At 40.9% G+C, this 23,147-nt stretch overlaps 3 protein-coding genes across 3 annotated transcripts; 2 read left to right on the forward strand and 1 right to left on the reverse strand.

Moving 5' to 3' along the window:
• Positions 1-86: 86 nt before the first annotated feature.
• LOC135473846 (polyubiquitin-C-like) lies at positions 87-3,017 on the forward strand. Its single transcript, XM_064753765.1, has 2 exons — positions 87-199; positions 885-3,017. Exon 2 carries the CDS (start codon positions 891-893, stop codon positions 2,718-2,720), a length of 1,830 nt encoding a protein of 609 aa, XP_064609835.1. The 5' UTR covers positions 87-199; positions 885-890; the 3' UTR covers positions 2,721-3,017.
• Positions 3,018-5,874: 2,857 nt separating this feature from the next.
• LOC135473847 (NADH dehydrogenase [ubiquinone] 1 subunit C2-like) lies at positions 5,875-9,288 on the reverse strand. Its single transcript, XM_064753766.1, has 3 exons — positions 9,133-9,288; positions 6,788-6,931; positions 5,875-6,159 (listed from the first exon to the last, which is right to left on the reverse strand). The coding sequence occupies exons 1-3, from the start codon at positions 9,230-9,232 to the stop codon at positions 6,110-6,112; spliced, it is 294 nt and encodes a 97-aa protein (XP_064609836.1). The 5' UTR covers positions 9,233-9,288; the 3' UTR covers positions 5,875-6,109.
• A 33-nt stretch (positions 9,289-9,321) lies between these two features.
• Positions 9,322-22,060, forward strand: LOC135473848 (protein arginine N-methyltransferase 9-like). The gene is given in 11 exon segments (XM_064753767.1): positions 9,322-9,656; positions 10,550-10,572; positions 10,575-10,785; positions 12,245-12,412; positions 14,249-14,351; positions 14,517-14,608; positions 14,860-15,034; positions 15,586-15,778; positions 16,359-17,517; positions 20,935-21,091; positions 21,599-22,060. Coding segments are annotated over 11 exon segments (3,015 nt in total). The 3' UTR covers positions 21,998-22,060.
• The last annotated feature ends 1,087 nt before the right edge of the window (positions 22,061-23,147 follow it).

Below are 23,147 nucleotides of genomic sequence, written 5' to 3' on the forward strand. Positions count from 1 at the left end.
AATTCAATGCAATAAGGAAAATAGTTCTGCATTTTATCACTATTTCAAAGCGCAGAATTGCAAGCAATCCAGTATTTTTTCCGAGAGTAAATTTTAGACGGGGACCCACAATCCTCCTTGGTCATGTGACAAGAACAATTGGGCTGCGTCATACCGAAATTTTATATTCTGTCCACAGGTTGTTTGGCTTTGGATCTTGGTAAGATTTGAGACTTTCTCTTCTCTAAAATACTCTGATCAAGTGACAAACAATACTATAGGGTGTGGCTGAGAATAGTGAAAACCTCATGAAGCTTTGAAAAATGATAACAATGAGTTTTAAACGGTCATGAAAAATTGCCTATTTTCCCCTCACCTGCGACGCCATTTAGTGATTCACTAACGGCCAGACACAGTCCAGAGCTAAGCTGGACGTTCCTACCGTAACGCCCAACTGTGCTCAAATGGACTTCCGCGCGGACAATTTAACTAAAACAAACCGGCTCGAACCCTACCATATTTTCTGCAATCTACCGATTTCCTGATACGGCCGTTTAATCTAGCCGTTTAAAACTGTTGAATCGGTCAAAGCAAACTAACGTCCTCAGAATTTTTTTTTCAACTTCGGAAAAACTTTTTTTTCAGTATGCACAAACAAATGTAATGGAGTAATGATTTTGGCCGTTGTAAAGACTAGATTGATCCTCTCGTTAGTCATTGAGACTCTTTTCACAAGTCTGTTATGAAAAGATTTTCAAGGATATACGAGAACATTTCTAAGGATTGATTGAGAGTTCTTGGGAGTGGATCCAGTCCAAATTTGTATGAGAAAACTTACTGTTGCAGTACCCCATGTATTGCTGTATGCTTGTGTGGTAATAACCTTTCCGTATCTGTCTTTTCAGTCCAAAATGCAGATTTTTGTGAAGACCCTCACTGGGAAAACCATCACCCTTGAAGTGGAGGCATCTGATACCATCGAGAATGTGAAAGCTAAAATCCAAGACAAGGAGGGAATTCCCCCAGATCAGCAGCGTCTAATCTTTGCTGGAAAGCAGCTGGAAGATGGCCGCACACTTTCAGACTACAACATCCAGAAGGAATCTACACTTCATCTGGTTCTTCGATTGAGGGGAGGCATGCAAATCTTTGTCAAGACCCTGACAGGCAAGACCATCACCCTGGAAGTAGAAGCATCTGACACCATCGAGAATGTGAAGGCCAAGATCCAAGACAAGGAGGGAATTCCCCCAGACCAACAGCGTCTGATCTTTGCTGGAAAGCAGCTGGAAGATGGCCGCACACTTTCAGACTACAACATCCAGAAGGAATCTACACTTCATCTGGTTCTTCGATTGAGGGGAGGCATGCAAATCTTTGTCAAGACCCTGACAGGCAAGACCATCACCCTGGAAGTAGAAGCATCTGACACCATCGAGAATGTGAAGGCCAAGATCCAAGACAAGGAGGGAATTCCCCCAGACCAACAGCGTCTGATATTTGCTGGAAAGCAGCTGGAAGATGGCCGCACACTTTCAGACTACAACATCCAGAAGGAATCTACACTTCATCTGGTTCTTCGATTGAGGGGAGGCATGCAAATCTTTGTCAAGACCCTGACAGGCAAGACCATCACCCTGGAAGTAGAAGCATCTGACACCATCGAGAATGTGAAGGCCAAGATCCAAGACAAGGAGGGAATTCCCCCAGACCAACAGCGTCTGATCTTTGCTGGAAAGCAGCTGGAAGATGGCCGCACACTTTCAGACTACAACATCCAGAAGGAATCTACACTTCATCTGGTTCTTCGATTGAGGGGAGGCATGCAAATCTTTGTCAAGACCCTGACAGGCAAGACCATCACCCTGGAAGTAGAAGCATCTGACACCATCGAGAATGTGAAGGCCAAGATCCAAGACAAGGAGGGAATTCCCCCAGACCAACAGCGTCTGATCTTTGCTGGAAAGCAGCTGGAAGATGGCCGCACACTTTCAGACTACAACATTCAGAAGGAATCTACACTTCATCTGGTTCTTCGATTGAGGGGAGGCATGCAAATCTTTGTCAAGACCCTGACAGGCAAGACCATCACCCTGGAAGTAGAAGCATCTGACACCATCGAGAATGTGAAGGCCAAGATCCAAGACAAGGAGGGAATTCCCCCAGACCAACAGCGTCTGATCTTTGCTGGAAAGCAGCTGGAAGATGGCCGCACACTTTCAGACTACAACATCCAGAAGGAATCTACACTTCATCTGGTTCTTCGATTGAGGGGAGGCATGCAAATCTTTGTCAAGACCCTGACAGGCAAGACCATCACCCTGGAAGTAGAAGCATCTGACACCATCGAGAATGTGAAGGCCAAGATCCAAGACAAGGAGGGAATTCCCCCAGACCAACAGCGTCTGATCTTTGCTGGAAAGCAGCTGGAAGATGGCCGCACACTTTCAGACTACAACATCCAGAAGGAATCTACACTTCATCTGGTTCTTCGATTGAGGGGAGGCATGCAAATCTTTGTCAAGACCTTGACTGGCAAGACCATCACTCTGGAAGTAGAAGCATCTGACACCATCGAGAATGTGAAGGCCAAGATCCAAGACAAGGAGGGAATTCCCCCAGACCAACAGCGTCTGATCTTTGCTGGAAAGCAGCTGGAAGATGGCCGCACACTTTCAGACTACAACATCCAGAAGGAATCTACACTTCACCTGGTTCTTCGATTGAGGGGTGGATGCTGAATTTAACTCAAATCATGCACAAATAATTTGGACTGCCCTGTTCAGTGACGCACTGCTTGTAGAGTGTTGTAAAACTGGTACTTCTCTGAATCTGTATAAGCTTTATGCCAGCCCAGTCTTAACATACTTTACTTTACTTTATCTTAAAATTGTGACTTAACAATGACTTGCTTACAGAATTCAGTCTTATTAATTGTCCACCATATTTAGTCTGGCCTAATATGACTGTGCCATTTTATTGAACCTTAAGATTTTACTCTTGCACTTGTGATCAATCAATAAATGTTGCAGAACTGATTTTCAAACATTTGGTATTCTTTTGTAGAAGGTATTTCTCTGAAGCATCCCAGCATTTTCTGATTATCAGAGGTAACTCTGGGACAGGCTTCACACAGCAGTTACATGTAGTTAAGGAGTTTCGAATTCTACGTGTGCATTCTGATAGAACCGGAGGCATTACCATAAAGACTTGTGGGTGTCAACTGTTGTAATTTGGATTTTTAACATATGTACAATAAATGCTTTGACTTATATCGCGATGATATGGCCGAAATATTTGCTGATGTGGCGTTAAGCCATAATCATTCATTCAGTGACTGGCATCTCTCCCAATGTTTCCATCAACTAGTCCTATACATTTTGGGATAAGAAAGTTGTGTTCAAACTTTCATGTTCGAATCCAGGGTTTGAAACGGCAACACTTTGAAGATGAGCAGAGAATCAGTTTCGTGATATGCAGCTTTTTTCTGTTTAAGTTAGCGGCTGTCCTAACACATGGGATAATTCCTTGTTTAGGTTCAGGTTGTTGAGGTTTCCTGGCCATAGACAGGAAATTTGTACGCTCCCATGCTCTGTTGTAAATTTGGTACTATAACAGTGGTCACCTGTGCTTGTGGGCAATTTTATGTAGAAAATCTTGTTCATTCTGCTATTGTTTAATACCACTTAATGTGAATGGTCTTCAAAATGATAGGATATATATGTGAACAGCAGTGTACACGTATCGAATGACCTAAAAATTCTGCTCTAAAGCCTGATTTTGCCTCACGAATTTCGCGCCTCGTAAAGCTGTCGCCATCATAGTTTCACTTGTGTCCAGTGTCCCCTTGTAGGCAGCCCTCAGCATAGCATTCGTGGAACTTCCAGAACAACCAGTAGTGACAACATAGTGTTACCACATTAAATTTGTCCTGAATGTTAATGAAAACCTTAGGATAACACCAAACTTAATACCTAAAGCGAGTTTGTCTAAGCATAGCTTTAATTTATTGGAAGGTGGTTAGCCTCATGGAATGACTACATGACGTACAAGTATTACAACATTGTCAGTGGAATTGGACATGGCACGGTACATGATTATTAATTCCAAAAATTCAATCCCTTTGACACTAACATGGAAGGTTCATCTGCTCTCATTGCTTATGGGGTCTTGGTGATAGGCCATCAATGATCCAAGTGGTCCAGTGTTGTAATTCAAAGAACTGATGTAATCTTAGATTTCATAGTGGAATTGGAGGTGGATTTACCATTAAAATCCTGTTTCATTAATTCTTTAAGGATAATTTTAACGTGTAATGTCTTGTCTGCATTTTACCTGTCTGCATCACATGTCTGCATTTTACCTGTCTGCATCACATGCCTAATAAGCTGGGGAACCAAATTCACATCTGAGTTAGCTTGTACACAGTTCTTCAAAATAGGTAGTTTCAGTACTTATTTGGTGTTTAGGACATTAGGAAAGTCCAAGCACTGATCAGCCTGTGTTGGCATAGTGTGGCTGCATAAAATGTCGCGTCGACTGACAGAAAGTTACAAAAAGGAAGCACTTGGCAAAAGAGCGGTGTAAATTCGTCCTGCAACAAGGAGGCACATTACACATACATGCACTTTGAGGACTCCTTCATCGTCACATGACTTTAAAATTGTTGCGTATGACGTTAAACCCAAAGCACTCACACGAGCTAGGCACAAAGGTCCCCCAGCTATAAGGAGCTGTGGATTTGAGGTGGTGTTGAAAAGCTATATTTGACTTGTCTATTCAGTGATGATCACTAGGATTACACTGGTACAAACTATCCTTAGTACACAATTCCAAGTCTCAATTGATCAGATCCCTTGTACTCTGGGTAGTTTGTACAGTCAGTAAATGACATGAAACTTGTACACGACCAAGTTGCACATTTTGACATTAGAAAGGTATTTCAAAGTTTGCTTAGAAGGCAAGATCCTACTTAAAAAATGGAAGTTGCTGCACCAAAAGTAATGTTTTAGAACATTTAGGTGATTTACCATTGTTTTTATTTCCTGCTGGCCAACCCATGGCAGGAAGCCAAACTTTCCAGTTATAGTCAACAATACTTAGTAAAACAGAACTGTCATACTACCTCCTGTAACAGTAAACTTGACATTCAGACAGTGGTGATGTGTGAACTATTCTGCATGGATTCAAAAGGATATTCAAGGCCACACATCCAGTGATAGGACAACTACTGTATTTATCTTTTCTACTGGTGATGATGATGCTCTGCTTGGTTTCCTCCCACCATAATGCTGGTTACTCAGTTTCCTCACATCATAATGCTGGTCGCTCGGTTTCCTCCCACCATACTGCTGGTCGCCATTGCACACATGAAATATTCTTGTGTATAATGTAAAACAACAATCAAATAAATAAATGCTAGGAAAGACAAACATCCAGTAAATTCTTTTCACATAAGGTGTGAGAAACAAGAAACCACTCACAGGCAATCAGTTAAGTCAGAGCAACTGATCAGCAAGTCAGCTTTCAACATCTATCCAATCCAGTGGTATGGGTGAACTTACTAATCAATGGGACAGCATTTTTGAAAGTCGCCAGGAAAAATTTACAATCCAAGCTTCAAAGTACCTTCAAAATTGTGCATGGAACAGAAGTGAACAATATATCAGCAAACGAAAACAAATGTCATTTCCACAAAGTGGTTCCACCATGGTGGTGCTAAGTACACGATTCTGAATCACACGATACTTGCTCCTGATCAAGTTTGACCTCTGAAGGAAGGTCCGACAGAAACAAAATGGATCGTTTACATCTTAGAGCTGATATCTCAATACAGTCCCAACGAAGGAAGAAAAATTAGTTACAGTACTAAAACTTGCACACAACAAAATAAGGTAACAACAAAAAAATTTTTATTCATAAAATGGATGCACATTTATCATATTCCTGGTTAGCACTGATTGCTGAAACAAATATGTCGTCTACAGTCCAACATTATTCCGTACACAGCAAAACTACTTCAGCTGACAAACTGGCTTCATGATGTCTGTATGCTGAACAGAGCTGAGCACAGGTTTGAGCCTGTCACACTCACACAGTTTATACCAAATGTCACACTAGGTAAAATCCATCATCGAACAGGATACCACTTCTGCAAAACATCTTTATAGTACTTAGGTGCTGAAAATGAAAATTTCATACATACAGACAAAGGCAAAAACAGAAGACTCTGTAAACAAGTAATGCATACTGCATAATTTTAATTCTCATATAGGTCTATTCCTGCCCAGTGAATTGCCTCTACCACATATAGTACACCTCAGCTCTGGATCTAGTTTACATCAAGTATGTTCAACAGTCTCCCGCTAAACTGAATCAGGGGAGATAATCAAGCAAATCCATTCTCGTTCATTGAAGCCTTCCCCAAGAATGCTGTCCTTCCCCTAATAACTAAATCGGCATTACTATATTTTTTCTAATTTTTGGGACACCAGGTCTTCTCATTTTACCCACATATATGGACTAGTAGCAAAAATATTGAGTTTCTTTTTCCTCACATGGTTAGACCATCTAAAGAACAACACACTCATATCTTCCCTTTTCCAAAAGGGATGTAAAGAAATGTAGTATTCTACTTTCAACACTACTAATACCTGTCCCAAATTTCAGAAGAACTAGGGTACCCATAGGCAGCCCTGTTTAGCTATTATTCTCCATCCATTCAGACATTTGTGGTTTACAGTCTAGTACATGTGATATGTTGTTAAGTGTTTTTATGTTTCTCTTTGTTGGAGATTGGTCAACTTACGGGCTTCCACAAAGTCTTCTGGATGAAGCCTCATGTAATCTTCTATGTATATACGCTTCTCTCTGTATCTTCTCTCCGTCGCATTGTGGACGTACCGTCCAAACATAAACCCAAGAGCAGTTCCGATCAAGTGGATATGTATACCTAATCAAAAGAACACATTATTACAAATAGGACATTTTCTGCCAGTTTCACGCCCACATTTCAATTCAGATATTCAGTACAACAAAAGCTACCAAAAGTTAAGGCAATGCCAAACAACAGAAGTGCATGTATAGCAAAAAAGTGACACAAATATGTTCATTCATAGACAGCTACTTCTAATTTAATAGAGTATTAAACATCAACATATTCCTTGTATCGTCTTTTCGACATCTGTCATCAGTTTGAAACAGATATTAACCTAATATTCAAGGGATACACGTCATTTCTAATTTGCTGGTGTTTGAAATGTGCAAGACAATGCCTAGAAAAGGCTAAATTTTAGGCATGACAGATTTATTCAAGCGTGACCAAAGCTGCACAGTTTAACCAAGGCAACCCAATCTCCCATGTCAGCCCATCAACATCCATTCTGTATCCCTTTAACTGAGGAAAAAAGACCAATTTTTCTTTGTTTCACAGAAGTTCCATGGCAGCACTAACTAGAATTGTATAGTCTGCAGCCACTACATTTACGCTGACAGGGAGATTAATAACTGTTCCTAAGGGCGAAAAAGTCTGAGGGTCTAAAAATCTACAAGGATATTTCAGTTAGAGGAGTAAATGTCGTAAGCTGGTAAAATAGCCAACTTTCAATTTTATAAAAGACTACAATGTGTAAATCACAATGGTCTGGGGCCAATAAACAGGAAATTGACCAGTGTGTGCATGTGTTGACCAGTAGGTAGTATCTTGTGCAATCAGGATCTTCATGCAGATTTGGGTTCATGAAAGGAAAGACTTGAAACAGCGGCAGCTCACAATGACGGAAACACGCTGACTGGGACTGATGCCTTGGCTATTTGGCTTTACCCAGGTAACAAATTTATGGTGTTTTGGAAGATATCCTGGGTGCTTGCTCTTGTTGTTGAGAGGTGGTTTTCGAAAAGGAATAATGTAACATGGCGATACGACTATGTCAAGTCAGAAGTATAAAACACGGAGTCATATCGCCCACAGTACAGGACTAGTCCAGCTAGCTGGGTCACTACCTATGCTAACAAAGTGCCCAGCACTGGTAATTTTCACTAAAAATAACAGCTCGAACCCTACCTTACGGTATACACCGATTCCCTGTGGACCGAAGTGTAGTTATGTCACAGCCAGCATCAGTAAACCCTTTTTAACAGTAGTCCAGCTGTTTAAACTTTTGAATAAAAAAAGAGTCAAACCAACGTTCGCCAAGTCTTGAAATTCCACCACGTCCTGACAAATTACCTGCTGGCTGTTCAAAAGATAAACTGTTGACAATGAAATACAATAGGTTCGAGCTGCTATTTTCAGTGAAATGGTCATACGCTGTGACACAATGTCACAGCAACTGCATCATGTTTTTAAATGGAGCGCACTCTGACGCTGGTTTGGGTCCATCCATAGCAGAACAACAGGGGCAACCAATGGTAAACCATACACAGATTCATGCCATGTGTGATAAGTCCTTTCTAAACAATGGCTGCGGCCCAAAACAGGCGTCAACTTTGGTTCTTACCTCTCACCTCGCCTGCACACCCAACATTTCATGTATATTCCACTTGGTAAGGACACACAAACCTCATATTCACCTCACAGTCAATGTCAAAGCAGTAGCCAGTTATGGGTGTTGAAAAAGTTATCGTTCCTAGATAGGGCATGGGCCCTCATAATGGCCGCCTTGTTTAGGAATGGTTTGCCTTGTCATGAATGCGAGGCTGGTGTGCCATTACCGAATGGTCTATATGTGGGATGTTGCATGAGTTGGCGTCCTGAAAGGTAAGAGCCAAAGTTGACACCTGTTTTGGACTGCAGCCATTGTTTAGAAAGGGCTTACCACACATGGCATGAACTGGTGTATGGTTTACCACTGTTTTCCGCCGGTCTAGGATAAAGAGAGGAGCTGAAATAGCCACCTGGGTACCATAAAAGATACATTATTTGGCAGACATCATTAGCATATTGAGCACAACAAAGAAAGTAAGGAGGTGTGCCAGGTAAACTTGTGGAACAAGGCATGGCTGTGATAGTATATGTAATCAAAGCCCCACGAAACTAATGAAGTGTGGGATCTGAAGAACAGGCCAATGTTGTTGTTGTTTCGCCATATCATCAAACAGTGAAACACATCACTTTGCTCATATTATTTCACGACGACAAAGGCAGTCACTCACTCGCGAAAATTGGTCGCTTTCCGGCGAAGTTTCTGATTACTCCAAAACCAAATCCAACGCTGGCAAAACCTGCCTCTTCGAATGTTGGTAACTTTGACATGTTTATGCGGGCGAGAGTTCGTCACCGGAAGATGGATGTGTCTCTGCGCATGTCAGGTTTAAGGATGCTGTTGTTGAGACACAAAGCACATGTGTGACAGGACGGATTTAGTCTACGATATGTCATCAGCGGGAAAGACTTGGGAGACATATGCAACAGCCAAACAATCTCTTCTAACTGGCAAGACATGCATCAGTCGCCGAGATTACGAGCGCGCTTTTAAAAACTTCCTTCTGACTCTCGAACTTGCTCCTTCTGTTCGGAATGAACTGAGGGAAGACTTTATATTAGCTTCCCGAGAATGGAGCGAGGAACTTTTGAATGCAGGTCGCCTACAGGAGCTGTTTTCTTGCTATGCACAAGCCTGTCAACTTTTTCCAGATTGCGAAGAAATCCTCAACAACATAGGAGCACAGTTATTTAGGTGATTAGTAATGCTGCACGGCTAAGAAGAAGAAGGAAAAAAATTCCAATAGGCATATATAGTATCTCATCAGTTTGCATACAACAGAAAAGAAAAGTTTTTAGTAGTAACCGATTGCCTCAGTATAATAAATGCTCATTTATATTGACGACAAGACCTATTATTGCATTGCATTGCATTGTTATTAGAGACATAATGAAACAGTGTTCCAGGCATTGGTATGATTGTTGGAAGTGGGCATTTTTTTTGCATAGTAGGCCTGCTGTCTGTTTTTGTGATATTTATTAATTAACCAAAAACATCTTAAAATAAATAAAATAATGAAAATTTGATGTATTTTTATAAGCTTACACGTATTGTAAGTTATGAAAGTAAACAAAGGTCAATAAAATTTCTTTTATATTTTACCCTGCAATTACTTGCTCCATGCCATAGTACTAACTTCAAAACTCAATCTATGAAGAAACTGTAGCGCATGGAATTGTAACGTGTCACTCATTATGTAATATTGATCTCTCAGACTGTTTCACATCACATCTGAAGTCAGAGCACAGAATCTAAATAACAATGCATACAACAAAATTACAAAAATTGTTTGTTGTATGTGTTGAATTTCATGTAGAAATAACAAGAAATGGAGATGCTGTTTATTTTTAGCCGAAGTATGTGGACATCATTCCAGTGCCTCATTGCTTTATTCCACCATCATGTGCTTTCATCAGATTTCGCACATCTTCCTGGACAATAGTTGCCTAGCCTTGTTATGTTTCCATTCTGTAACTGTATCGTATTCTTATGCTCTTGCTGTACTTCACGTAATGATATGTGTACATGTAGTTGGGACTGTTTATTTTGTTGATGCAAGTTAGTCTTATTGTCATTTGTTGATTCAGACTGGGTTACATTGAGGAGGCTGCCAGTACATCAGAAAAGCTTTGAAAGTGAATCCAAGATGCGTAGTGGCTAGAGAAAATTTTGAAAATGTCTGCGGTCACCTGGTGGAGAGGTGGCACTTTCGCATGCTTAATGATGTGCGGAGAAACACAGCATATCGGGCAGCCTTAGAGCGGGGCATAAAGAGTGGTGGGGCCTGTGTCCTGGATATCGGAGCTGGGACTGGACTGCTAAGGTAAGGTGCTAACTTCACTGTGACAGGAATTTAGGGGCAGGGCACTGGATGCAGGCTATAGGCTATTGTGATGAAATAAAAATATTTGTATAAATAGGTTGATATTGTGTGAATGACAACACTAAAATGTTGGGCTTTGTTATTTTTGGAGGAATGGCTGAAAAGTTCAAGTCAAGTTTTTTATGATGCGTGTTTGTCGCTAGAATTTGCAGGGTCACACATAGGGATGATATTATTTGAGCACTATCCATGTTATAGTGTGTCTTACCATACATGCCTTAAAAAGATAATATTCTAAATAGGCCTAGTACTTGGTATTTCCAGGGTTTTCAAACAGGTAAGTATGAGGCTACAAAAAACTGTCTTTTTTTATATCATGGTCATGCAGTTATATTTGGATTCAATTCAAAAGGCTATCTAACTGTTCCATTTTCTAATTCTACATGAGATTTGTGCTTTCCACATAGATTTTAACAATATTTACGTTAACAAAGTACTGGCCCCGATAGCACAGTTGGTAGAGCCTCCACTTTGGAAGATGGTAGATCCAGGATCAATTCACTTAAGACCACGAAAGAGGAAGTTGTAACTTCCTCTCTTGGCGTTCACCATGAGCGACTATCAGTATAATGCCTGGAGTGGCACTTTAAGGACTCCTTCATTGTCATATGGCTGAGAAATTGTTAAGTACGACGTTGAACCCCAAGCACGCATTCATTAACAAAGTTATCTCCCCTTCCTCAAAAGTTTGACTGACGCTAAGACTGAACTAAGAATGATTTAGTGTGGATACCACGGGTCAAACACCAGGGGTTATATACCAGGGGTTAAATACCAGGGGTCATACACTAGGGGTCAAATACCAGGGGTCATATACCAGGGGTCATATCACATGCAATGAAGTGGGATGAGAAAGAAAAAATTATGAGAACAATCTTGTGATGGTTTCAATAGTTGTATTTGGTAAATGTATATGACCCCTGGTTATCAGATGTTTTGTTTCCAGATTTAATTCAACATCCCCTACAGTTTATCATAAGAATCAATTGGATATAGATGTACAAATGACAAATAGTGTCAAAATTCAGCTGTGTATGCATGGAGTTAAAGCGCTTCGAGTTAAAGGAATCCACTTAAACAGGAAGTTTATGGATTTTCCTGCTTACACAGTCAAACGTTCATTGAAGGCTGACCACTTGTCAACCAATATGTTGTGCAGATCTGTACTTCACATGTGAGAAAGTCAGTCAGTAGCTCGCCAAAAGTCGGTGGTTTACCCTGGATACCCTGATTTCCTCCCCTGATAAATCTGACTGCCCTCGTATAAGAGAAAGACTCTCGATTATGGCACTAAACAACAATGAAATAAATAAATGAATAAATAAATGAGTAAGGGAATCCACATGTATATATTATTGTCAGGATGCCTGAGGATGTTTTCTCAATTGTGTTGTTTCAGTATGATGGCAGTGACAGCTGGTGCAGAGGCCGTTTATGCATGTGAGAGGTCACGGACGATGTGTGATGTAGCCTCGGAGGTGCTGTCTGTCAATAAGATGTCAGATAAGATCATCCTCGTTCCGAAATCCTCTACAGATATCATCATTCCTCAGGATATTCCACAAAGGTCACTCAACTGTGCTCTCAATTCTCTGAACACTCTCTGAAGTCTGTAGGAAATTTGTTTGATTGATGTTTAGTACTTCATTATTGTTTAGCACTGTGTGGAAGAATAATTGTCAGGTTTATGGTTGGAAGAAAGTCCTTTAAAAACCTTGAGAATTAGAGCCAAAGCAAGACAGAGCAAGCTGGATTTGAACCTGTGGCAGCACTGTTGAAATGCCACTGATTTACCCAGTTGAACCATGGAGAGAGCTACTCTGAATGCATTTTATTTTTAGGAAGAAGTTGTTAAAGTTGTTATCAGTTTTAGTCTTCAACCTAAAGAGTTGATCAGGTATAATTATATTTATTTATTTATTTGATCGGTGTTTTATGCCGTACTTAAGAATATTTCGCTTAAGCGTCGGCAGCCAGCATTATGGTGGGAGGAAACCGGGCAGAACCCGAGGGAAACTCGCGACCATCCGCAGTTTGCTGGTAAACCTTCCCACTTACAGCCAAGTCCACTTACAGTCCTTCTCTGAACAACAGGATCTCCTCAGCACCATTGTTTTTATTCATCGCTTAGAAATAATTGTATGCAGCTAATGTGGCTTCAGGCTTCCGGGGTTTTGTTTCTGTACAATGTACCAAACGCTGACCAACGTGAATTTTTTTTTTCTTTTTTTGTTTTTCTGTACATACCCCTATATTTCTTTAGTACTCTGAATTGTAAGCCCCATGTTAATGTTTCACTCAGGTGACTACAGCACACTTGCAGGCTTTTATGTGCTTTTTTGTCATTGCCAATGTGCACATATACCATGTCACATTATTGCGACTTTGTAATTTGCCACTACACCTGATGATGGGAGACGTCTCTTCCGAAAACTGGTGAATAAGTCGTTATTTAAAAAGTGTTTTAGTCGTTTTGTTCATCGCTAGCATTGGAGTAGAATCCAAATAGGATGTACATATCATCATGGTACCATGGGTGTATAATTGCCCAATTATTTTTACAACAAATACATGTTAATTGTGTGAGCAGGAAAAAATACTTCTTGTCATTACATGAAGACATGATGGATTTGCCGTAAAAAGGTGCATAAAAATACAGGATAAAAAGCTGGTAAATTTTGACCAGAATGATACCATGATGGACTCAACATGGGCGGATGATCATGTCGTGATTGTAGGTGGGAGTGGATCTGAGCCCAGCCATGCGCATGTGATCTGTCCATGATGGGTCTGGCTCGATTGTATGCTTAACTAAATCAGATCATATCACAAAGATGTGACGAATGATGGAATAGAAGTTTCTGTAGATGTGTATAGCCTTGACATGCGTTATTATCTAAATGTATGAAGAGTCCAGTCATTCTACATGTATTTACCGTCTCCCTTTTCCATTGTACATGTACAATTGTAAGTATATGTGCAACTAATATGTGTATGTCCTTGGGGTTTTACGTCGTACTTAACAAGTTTTAAGTCACTTGATGAGAAGGAGTCATTAGGTGTGTGAACATATACTGTGTCTTCCTATGTCTCCAGGGCGTCACTGAAGTATCATGCCTCAGACATCCAGTCGCATTATACTGACACTCGTCCAACCAGTCATGCTTCCTTGCTCTAACCTCTCAGTACTTAGTGCCAAGCAGGGCAGCAACAATTACCATTTTAAGTCTTTGGTATGACCTGACCCAGATTTGATCCCTGGTCTCCCGATTTTGAAGCAGATGCCCTAACCATTAGGCTACTGAAACAGTGTGTTTATAAATATGAATTTATATTTTTTATATTCATAGATACATGAATATGATTGTAATATATCACTGCAACAGCTACAACTGTATTTCAGGGTATCTCTCATTGTGACAGAAACATTTGACGCTGGTTTGTTTGGAGAGCAGGTGTTGTCTACATTACAACATGCCTGGAAACACCTGTTGATTAAAGCACAGGTAAGATGTCAGTTTCTGGCCTATGGTATGCATGTGTGGTCTTACACGAAGCCCATTAGAAATCAGTTCCCGTAAATCTTATTTATTGTATGCTGAAGTACATGTGTTAGAAATAGGCTGAAGACTAAATTTTATGTTGTTGAAAACTGTTATTGTCTTCTTCAGGACACAGCTAAGTGTGGACCCAGAGTGATTCCATCAGCAGCTCAGGTGTACATCTGTGCCATTCAGTGTGAGGCAGTCAGGGAGCAAAACAGGTGTGTTCGATGTTAGAAATTAGAAACAAGTTTAGGGTGTTGGCAGGGTGTTGTTTGCTTGTTTTCATTGCCAACTTTTTATTTGTTAGAAAAGATCGCCTAAAGCTTTATGATACTGTTTCTGTACTTAGAAGGAATCAGCTTTGTGATGCCATTGTGACATATGGTGATGGCCCTTACAGCATCATTAGCCAGGGATTCCACCAGGTCCTGGATGTTCTGTATCTTTTTTTCACTTATTTTGACAACAGATCTACATTTCTTGGTGTTGAGGGCGTGGACTTCAGCTGCGTTGAGATACTGTGTGAAACGGGGACTGTCGAAAATGAACCATACACCACAGAAGAGCTCGCTTCTATTCGGGAAGGCTATACTCAACTGTCATACGTCACCCCACTACTTCATGTTGATTTCTCTAACCCTAAGGTAAGTTCATAACAGGAATACCAACTTCTATATGTTGGTGTCACCCTGTGCTGACATTTAAAAGCAGTGAATTCAGACCACAGGTGTGCGTCTTATTTGCATACATTAACAATGTCATTTGTCAGATCTGCACATGATATGAAAATATTCCCCCTCAAGCAATCGACAGAGCTGTCACCTAGGTGGTATATGTGGTGACATCTACATTTAAGCTTAAAAATGCATTTAGGTATATATTCTTGTCCAAAAAAAAATGTAATGTAACATTAGGAAATAATGACCTCTCAACTGCAAATATAGTTTTTGTGGATATTTTAGATCACAGGTTTCATCTCAAAACCTTCAAACTGAAGGTGGAATGCAACATTTACTCTGAAGTCTAAGCACTATGGACAGAGAAATGCAAAACTTGATAATCAATTGTAAAGCCAGAAACACTTTTGCTTAAAAATTGATCCCATGCCATGTTAGAATATTCCTCCAAGAGAGATCATTGAAGCAGTGGAAATGAAAGTCCATTGGGTGTTAATGTGTCATGATTTGTATTCCAGAGAATTGCTGAACTCCTGACTGGTGTCCAGGACATCGTCTTTTGTTCAATCAAACGAACTGGGAAGCTAGATGCATTGGCTGTATGGTTTGACCTTCATCTTGACGATACCATCACCATTTCTACTTCTCCTGAAGATGAAAACTGCTGGCACCAAGCCATATTCCCTGTCTTCTCCCATCATCTGAATGAGGGTACATCATTACATTGTTTATAACAGATTTGTGTTGGTTAATTTGGCTTCTAGGTGAAAAACAGAAGTCTTGTAATTTTTGCCATCAACATTAAACATTATCTGGATCATATCCCCATGACGCTTTCTTGTAGCAAGCTGGTACCATTGCTGACATATATATGATATAGTGGAGACCTTGCCAAAGTTACCAGACATAACCCCCCAGCCAAGGCTGGTCACAATGCTGGTATCAGACATTACCGGTATGCCAGTACTTTGTGCTTGTATACTATTGTGGAAAAGTAGGCAGCTGCGTTGACAAATATTTACTTGTTTCCTCATCCTCTCATAAGGTTCAACAGGTGTTATTTTGATCACCTGTATTTGACAGTAACGTCAATGTTTGTCTGTTACTACGCTACATTAAATGTGATATATTCAAATAAACGTGACATACATTTCTATATCAAAACCCAAAGTGTTCTGCCCTGCACCGAAGAACATAGGAGCTGTTGAAAAAGAACAGTTATATGTTGATTTTTTATTTGTTATATGTCCGTCAAATTTTCTCAAAACTGGCATTTTCTTTGCATTTACAGATAGCAGCCAGGATGTGGAGGTGAAAGCAGGAGATATTTTGAGGTTAGAGTTTGTCTGCAGAGATGATAAGTTGACAGTCCAGTGTGTTGGGGTGGACAGAACAGGGGTGGCCAGAGCAGCAGAGGACAGAACAGTGACAGTGTCTGGAACACCTCAGGAATGTGACACAGGAGAACCTTTGTTTGTAAATGTAGGACCTCATCAAGATCTGTTACACAGTTCCGAGAAATTCCAATCTCTGAAACTGTCACTGAAAACGTCTGATACCGAACACTGTTCACAAACCTGTTGTTCACATGAACAATGTTCTTGGGGACATTATTCAGTAAAGCAGGATTCGTTGGTGAAAAAGTGTTTAGAACAGCAGTGTACAGTGAAGATTTGTTCAAAAAAACAATGTGTTCATAAGGGATGTTCTCATGTTGGTGAACAGTGTTCTGACTTGAAGCAGTGTGAGCATCACGCATCAGAAGAGTATCCAGCGGAGCGCTTTTCACAAGAATGTTCATCAACTGAACAGTTACCAAAAGACGGTCGGTCACAGAGGAAATGTTCCAGTGAGCATTGTCTATTAAGAGACCAGTTTTCTTCGAAGCCTTTTTCACGCAATACAGACAAAGTTCGGCATACTTGTCTGTCCACAACATCTGACCACAACTCCTCAATCATTCTTCAGCTTCTGCCATCTTCAAGTTTACAAAAGGTTACAGGAGCACATGCAAAAAACAGAAAGTCAAGGTTTTCACTTCCAAGAAGTAAAATAGGGGCACTAAATGATGAAGTGCTAAACAAGGCAATTTGTCAGGCATTACGAAATACACATACAAAGTTGAGGCCAAAAACTCCTGGTTCCTTAACCCTTCTGGAATACTCACATGGGTTATCCCCCTTTGGTCTTTACGGCCTGAAGTCTGGATTTGACAGGTTGGTGGCAGTATTGTCTTCAGCCAGCAGGGTAGAGGAAGAAAGTTGTCCTGACAGAGCCATTCTCTCTGAGTTAATGGCACAAAATAGCATAGAGGAAGAAAAAGTTGTCATCTTGGAATCTGTAGTGAATGAACTGGTAGAGGAGCAGAAAGCTGATTGCTTATTGGTTGACTTGGTCGAACCTTGTGGCGTCTTTCATCAACAGGTCTTGGAAAACCTGGCGTTAATGAGGTAAGGCTAATATGTCAACATTGTAGGAAACACTGTTGATATTCGACAATGTAAGTCTGACACGTAATTATCGTACATTCACATTTGGATCTTCCCTGCAGCATGTGTCACACTTTATGATTTGGAGTGGCAGTTTTAGGGATTTGTTCCTCAAATTTAGCAGCATTCTAGTCAAGATGAACATGATTAGAATTAAAGTAACTTTATGGATCAGAGCGTTTAACATTCACCTTTTTATTCACCAGTATATTGCTTATGTTGTTGCTTAGCTTTGTATTTGTGCATTCATTATGACACACAATCCAGGCACTTGCGGGTGTTGTCAGAAAAGCAGTTATTGGATTACCCTGCAGAGTAGATTAGGTCGACATTATTTTTCTTCACTCTTCTCACCATTTTCATTACAACGAGAAGCTGTGTTGAAAACATAACGCTGACTGATTCCCAAGTGAGAAAGTTAGATGCCGTCACTTTTGTAAAGGTGCATGTGATTGGTCAAACTCCAACAACCTCTTCATTAAAGCTCCGTTGACTGGATAAAAGGGGCTGTCATAAAGTGAACTTGCGCTTCAAACGGCACAATTTGATCCCTTCACATTTATCTGGGCGCAGTGGGGAGGGAAGGAAAAAGGCTTGTATATAATGACCGTACTGCAAGGTACTAATATTGTTTGAATAACAGTAAGAAAAAATAAGAATGTATTTGAGGTGATGCCAAACTATTGTTAGGTAGTTTCTTAAGAACTGTCTCAGTTCACATTACTCTGTATGAGTGATTTTTACGAACTGTCTCGGGTCATGTTACTGTGTATGAGTGATTCATAAGCACTCTTTCATTGAACAGTCACAGATTAGGTTGATGTACTGGTGCAGCATAGCTGGGAATGGGCATCTGCCATTAATTGCAGAATTGCCACAAGAAATGTACAAATGTATGCATATCGTGTACAACATTGTTGAGTGTGTTTACTGAGAAGCAGTTTGATGTTCATGCAGCAGATATTATCTGTTTGATTTCCTGGACGCCTTTGATTGTCATCAATACACAAGTCAGACAAAGCCAATGCACAAACATCTCTCCGCCACCCCCCATCCCCCCACCACAACAACCCACCAAACACACACCTCTGCCTTCCCACCCACCACACACACACCCACCACCACCCTGCTGTGTAAAGCAACAACTGAGTATTATCACTGACTCCCTTGGACCTGTGATAAGAGTATCAAGTTTCTGCATGTGACCACAAGGCTTTGATCTTTGTGATATGATTAGAATAGATTAAAAACTGTACTGTATTTGTGGTATCTGGCTCTGTTTTCATATGGCACCTAAAAATGAACTTGTATTGTACTGTATTTTAGTTCACCAGATTATATTTGATTTTGTGGCTTGAATTTAATCAGATTAGTCCGGTGTTAACTAGTCACATGTTAACTAGTCACTTGAGTGAGCGAGTGTTTAGGGTTTAACGTTGTACTTAACACTTTTTTAGTCAAAAAACGACGAAGGAGTCCTTAGGGTGCATGTATGTGTAATGTGCCACCTTGTTGTATGATGGATTCCAACCGCTCTTTTATCTAGTGCTGCTTCACTGCGTCGACTTACCGAAGCCAAGTAAGCCGCCCCACCCGAGCCATTATACTAATACAGGTCAATGAGTCGTTGCACTATCCCCTTAATGCTGAACGCCAAATGAGGAAGATACAGCTTCCTCATTTAAGGTCTTAGGTGTGACCCGACCCAGGTTTGACCTGCGATATACCGCTCCCAAAGTGGACGCTCCACCAACTGAGCTATCATTGCTGGTACTAGTCAGTTGATGTGTATGAACACAAATGCCTTGAAAACCCACATGCTGTAGTGATAACCCACTGCTGTAGTGATAACCCACGTGCTGGAGTGATAACCCACGTGCTGTAGTGATAACCCACATGCTGTAGTGATAACCCACTGCTGTAGTGATAACCCACGTGCTGTAGTGATAACCCACGTGCTGTAGTGATAACCCACGTGCTGTAGTGATAACCCACGTGCTGGAGTGATAACCCACGTGCTGTAGTGATAACCCACGTGCTGTAGTGCTAACCCACGTGCTGGAGTGCTAACCCACGTGCTGGAGTGATAACCCACGTGCTGTAGTGATAACCCACGTGCTGGAGTGATAACCCACGTGCTGTAGTGATAACCCACATGCTGTAGTGATAACCCATGTGCTGGAGTGATAACCCACGTGCTGTAGTGATAACCCACGTGCTGTAGTGATAACCCATGTGCTGTAGTGCTAACGCCACGTGCTGTAGTGATAACCCACATGCTGTAGTGATAACCCATGTGCTGGAGTGATAACCCACGTGCTGTAGTGATAACCCATGTGCTGTAGTGATAACCCATGTGCTGTAGTGATATATATATTCCATCAAAAACCCAATAAATCTATTAAGGAGGGCCCTTTTTTGGAGGGTAGCATTTAGTCATTGAGGTAACCTGCAATCAGTGGGATAACCTGCAGTCAGTGGGATAACCTTCATTCAGTGGGGTAACCTTCATTCAGTGAGGTAACCTTCATTAAGTAGGGTATCCTTCAGTCAGTGGGGTAATGTTCATTCAGTGGGGTAGCCTTCAGTCAGTGGGGTAGCCTTCAGTCAGTGGGGTAACATTCATTCAGTGGGGGAATTTTCATTCAGTAGGGTAGCCTTCAGTCAGTGGGGTGACCTTCAATTAGTCAGTGGGGTAACGTTCATTCAGTGGGGTAACCTTCAATTAGTCATTGTTGTAACCTTCTATCAGTCATTGGTATACGCTTCAATCATTGGGGTAATATTCAGTTCGTATGGTAGCCTTCTGTTTGGGGTAACCTTCAGTCAGTAAGATAACTTTGCATCCATGGGATAAGTAGGGGTAACCTTATGTTTTGGGTAAGCTGTTTGGGGTAGCCATCAGTCAGTGGGATAACTTTCAGTCAATGGGGTAACCATCAGTCAATGTGGTAACCATCAGTCAGTGGGGTAACTATCAGTCAGTGGGGAACCTGCAATCTGTGGAGTAACCTTCAGTCTGTGAGGTAACCTTCATTCAGTGGGTTAACCTTCATTCAGTGGGTTAACCTTCAGTCCATGGGGTAACCTTCAGTCAGTGGGGTAACCTTCAGTCATTGAGGTAACCTTAAGTATGTACCCATAAACAGCCTTGCCTGGCATTACTTTATACTACCCATGAGCTTACCAGGTACTGGGTATGGCACATGTAGTGTGGCCTGTTTTCCCACATGTAATCATGAGGGCCTTTCGATGCTTTCAGGTCTCAAAATATTGATTATGACATAAAGGACCTTCATGTAGAAACATTTAAGTAAATGAACTATGCTTTTATTTACACTTTTCTTAGCATTTCTTTCTTTTTTTAATCAATTTCAGAGTTACTTGCCTTGGGCCAAATGGGATCATTTTGCCATCAGGTGTCACTGTCTATGGAATGTTAATTGAGTCTACAGCACTGCAAAAAGCCAGTGAGGTTGTAGGAGACAGCTGGACTCTTGGTTATCAGATAGCGAACACCATGAATGAGTTTCAGGTTTGTATTTGCGTTACTTTTCACTAAATATTGCATCTTGGTGAGGTTTAGAATTGCAGACCAACATTCCTGAATTTAACAAATATGGATTGAGGAGAGTTCTCTATGACCTGTTTAAAAACATCTAGCTAGGATTCATTACGTTGTTTTCACTGTTGAGTTGTTTGAGCATACTTTGTTTATCTACATGTAGTGGTGTGAAAGTCACATTGATCTATAAAGTAAATATTCTGGTAACATATCAGGAGTCTGGTAGCTTGTCAGAAAGCTATTAGAGTGATTAACGTGAATTGGTTTGTTAGGATCTTGAAAGGGCCCCAAAATGAGATTTTAATGTAATAATGTTATCTGCATGTTTTGCACTGTGATACGTTATCATTAGAAATCATGGACAATAAATATATTGTACTACATATTACATAATTTGTTAAATCATACGCAGGAAAAATTGAATTATATAGAATGTAAATAAATAGTGGTTATGTGTTTTTTCTGATTTTGTTACAGATGTCAACACACATAGATATAGACCTGTCAACACTTCCACACAAACGCCTCTCTGATCCACTTAAACTGCTGGATTTACAGTTCAATCAACCTGCAAGTTTTCACGGGGATTTGTCCTCTCTGAGTAAACCAGATGATGTACCTGCACTTCTTGAGGTGAGGAGAGAAGTTCAGATTTCCGTGACCCACCCAGGCTCACTGACTGCTGTCGTCTTCTGGTATGACCTTCACCTCTGGGACTCCCTTCATGTGAATACCAATGATTCTGGTTGTCGTTGGAAGCAAGCAGCCATCATGATGGAGGACCATGTGACCCTAGTGACCAATCAGGTCCTTACATTATTTGTCACTTTGAAAAATAGTTGTATTCGCATGTCAACTTCACCTTCCTCTTATTAAATACCTCATGACAAAGATGATGTAGTATAGCAATAATTGTTGTGAAATAAGGTTTAGATTTGGTTTGTTTCTTGCACATTGAGTATCATTTCCAGGTAATGATCTGTTTGTTTGAAAATCTCACAAAAGTCTCAAGATTCCCTCCTTTCATTATTCTTGTTACAATATTCAGCCAGTGATGATGTCTCATTTAGTCTTACATGAAGGTCTGGGATACTACTTGCCTTCCACTAGTATAACCTGTCATGCATTAGAATGTTCACGAATAAACCACTTAATGTTGGTGGTTTACCCCGGGCAGCAGTTGGTTTCCTGTTCGCATATAACTGACTATCATCATATGGCCTTAATAACTTGTTAAACAACAGTCAATCAAAGCACGATCCTGGTGCTCAGAGAGGCCTCGCTCCAGAGGATGGTGTGATTGTTGACAAGGTAGTCAGATGAAAGCGGTAAAACTCATGTAGGGTTCTATTTTAATCGTTCATGTAAATGCTTTGTAAAAAGTAGCATTATGACTATTAAGCACAAGATTGCATTTTACAAGGCGTCACTGGTCTAGGTTTACTCAAGATTCTGTGTTCTGATAATATTTAATGAGCATTCCCATGAAAGCAAAGCGACCAAGCATTGGGGTATCTTAGTCCATCAGCAAGATCCTGGCTTACACGAGTACGCAATACAATAGTCTGTCGCATGGAGAGTAGAACGGGGCCGCTGAACCACAGTAGAATGGGGCAGCTGAACCACAGTAAAGTAGGGCTGGTGAACCACAGTAGAACAATGCCGGTGAACCACAGTAGAACAGGGTTGGTAAACCACAGTAGAACAGGGCCACTGAACCACAGTAGAATAGGCCTGGTGAACCACAGTAGAATAGTGTCAGTGAACCACAGTAGAACAGGCTAGTGAACCATAGTAGAACAGGGCCTTTGAACCACAGTAGAACAGTGTCGCTGAACCACAGTAGAACAGGGCCGCTGAACCACAGAAGAACAGGGCCGCTGAACCACAGCAGAATGTTGCCAGTGAACCACAGTAGAAAAGTGCAGGTGAACAACAGAAAACAGGGTGGATGATCCACAGTAGAACAGGGCAGCTGAACCACGGTACAACAGTGCCGATGAACCACAGTAGAACAGGCCTGGTG

This window comes from Liolophura sinensis, chromosome 8, assembly GCF_032854445.1.
Source record: "Liolophura sinensis isolate JHLJ2023 chromosome 8, CUHK_Ljap_v2, whole genome shotgun sequence".
NCBI classification, from domain to species: Eukaryota; Metazoa; Mollusca; class Polyplacophora; order Chitonida; family Chitonidae; genus Liolophura; species Liolophura sinensis.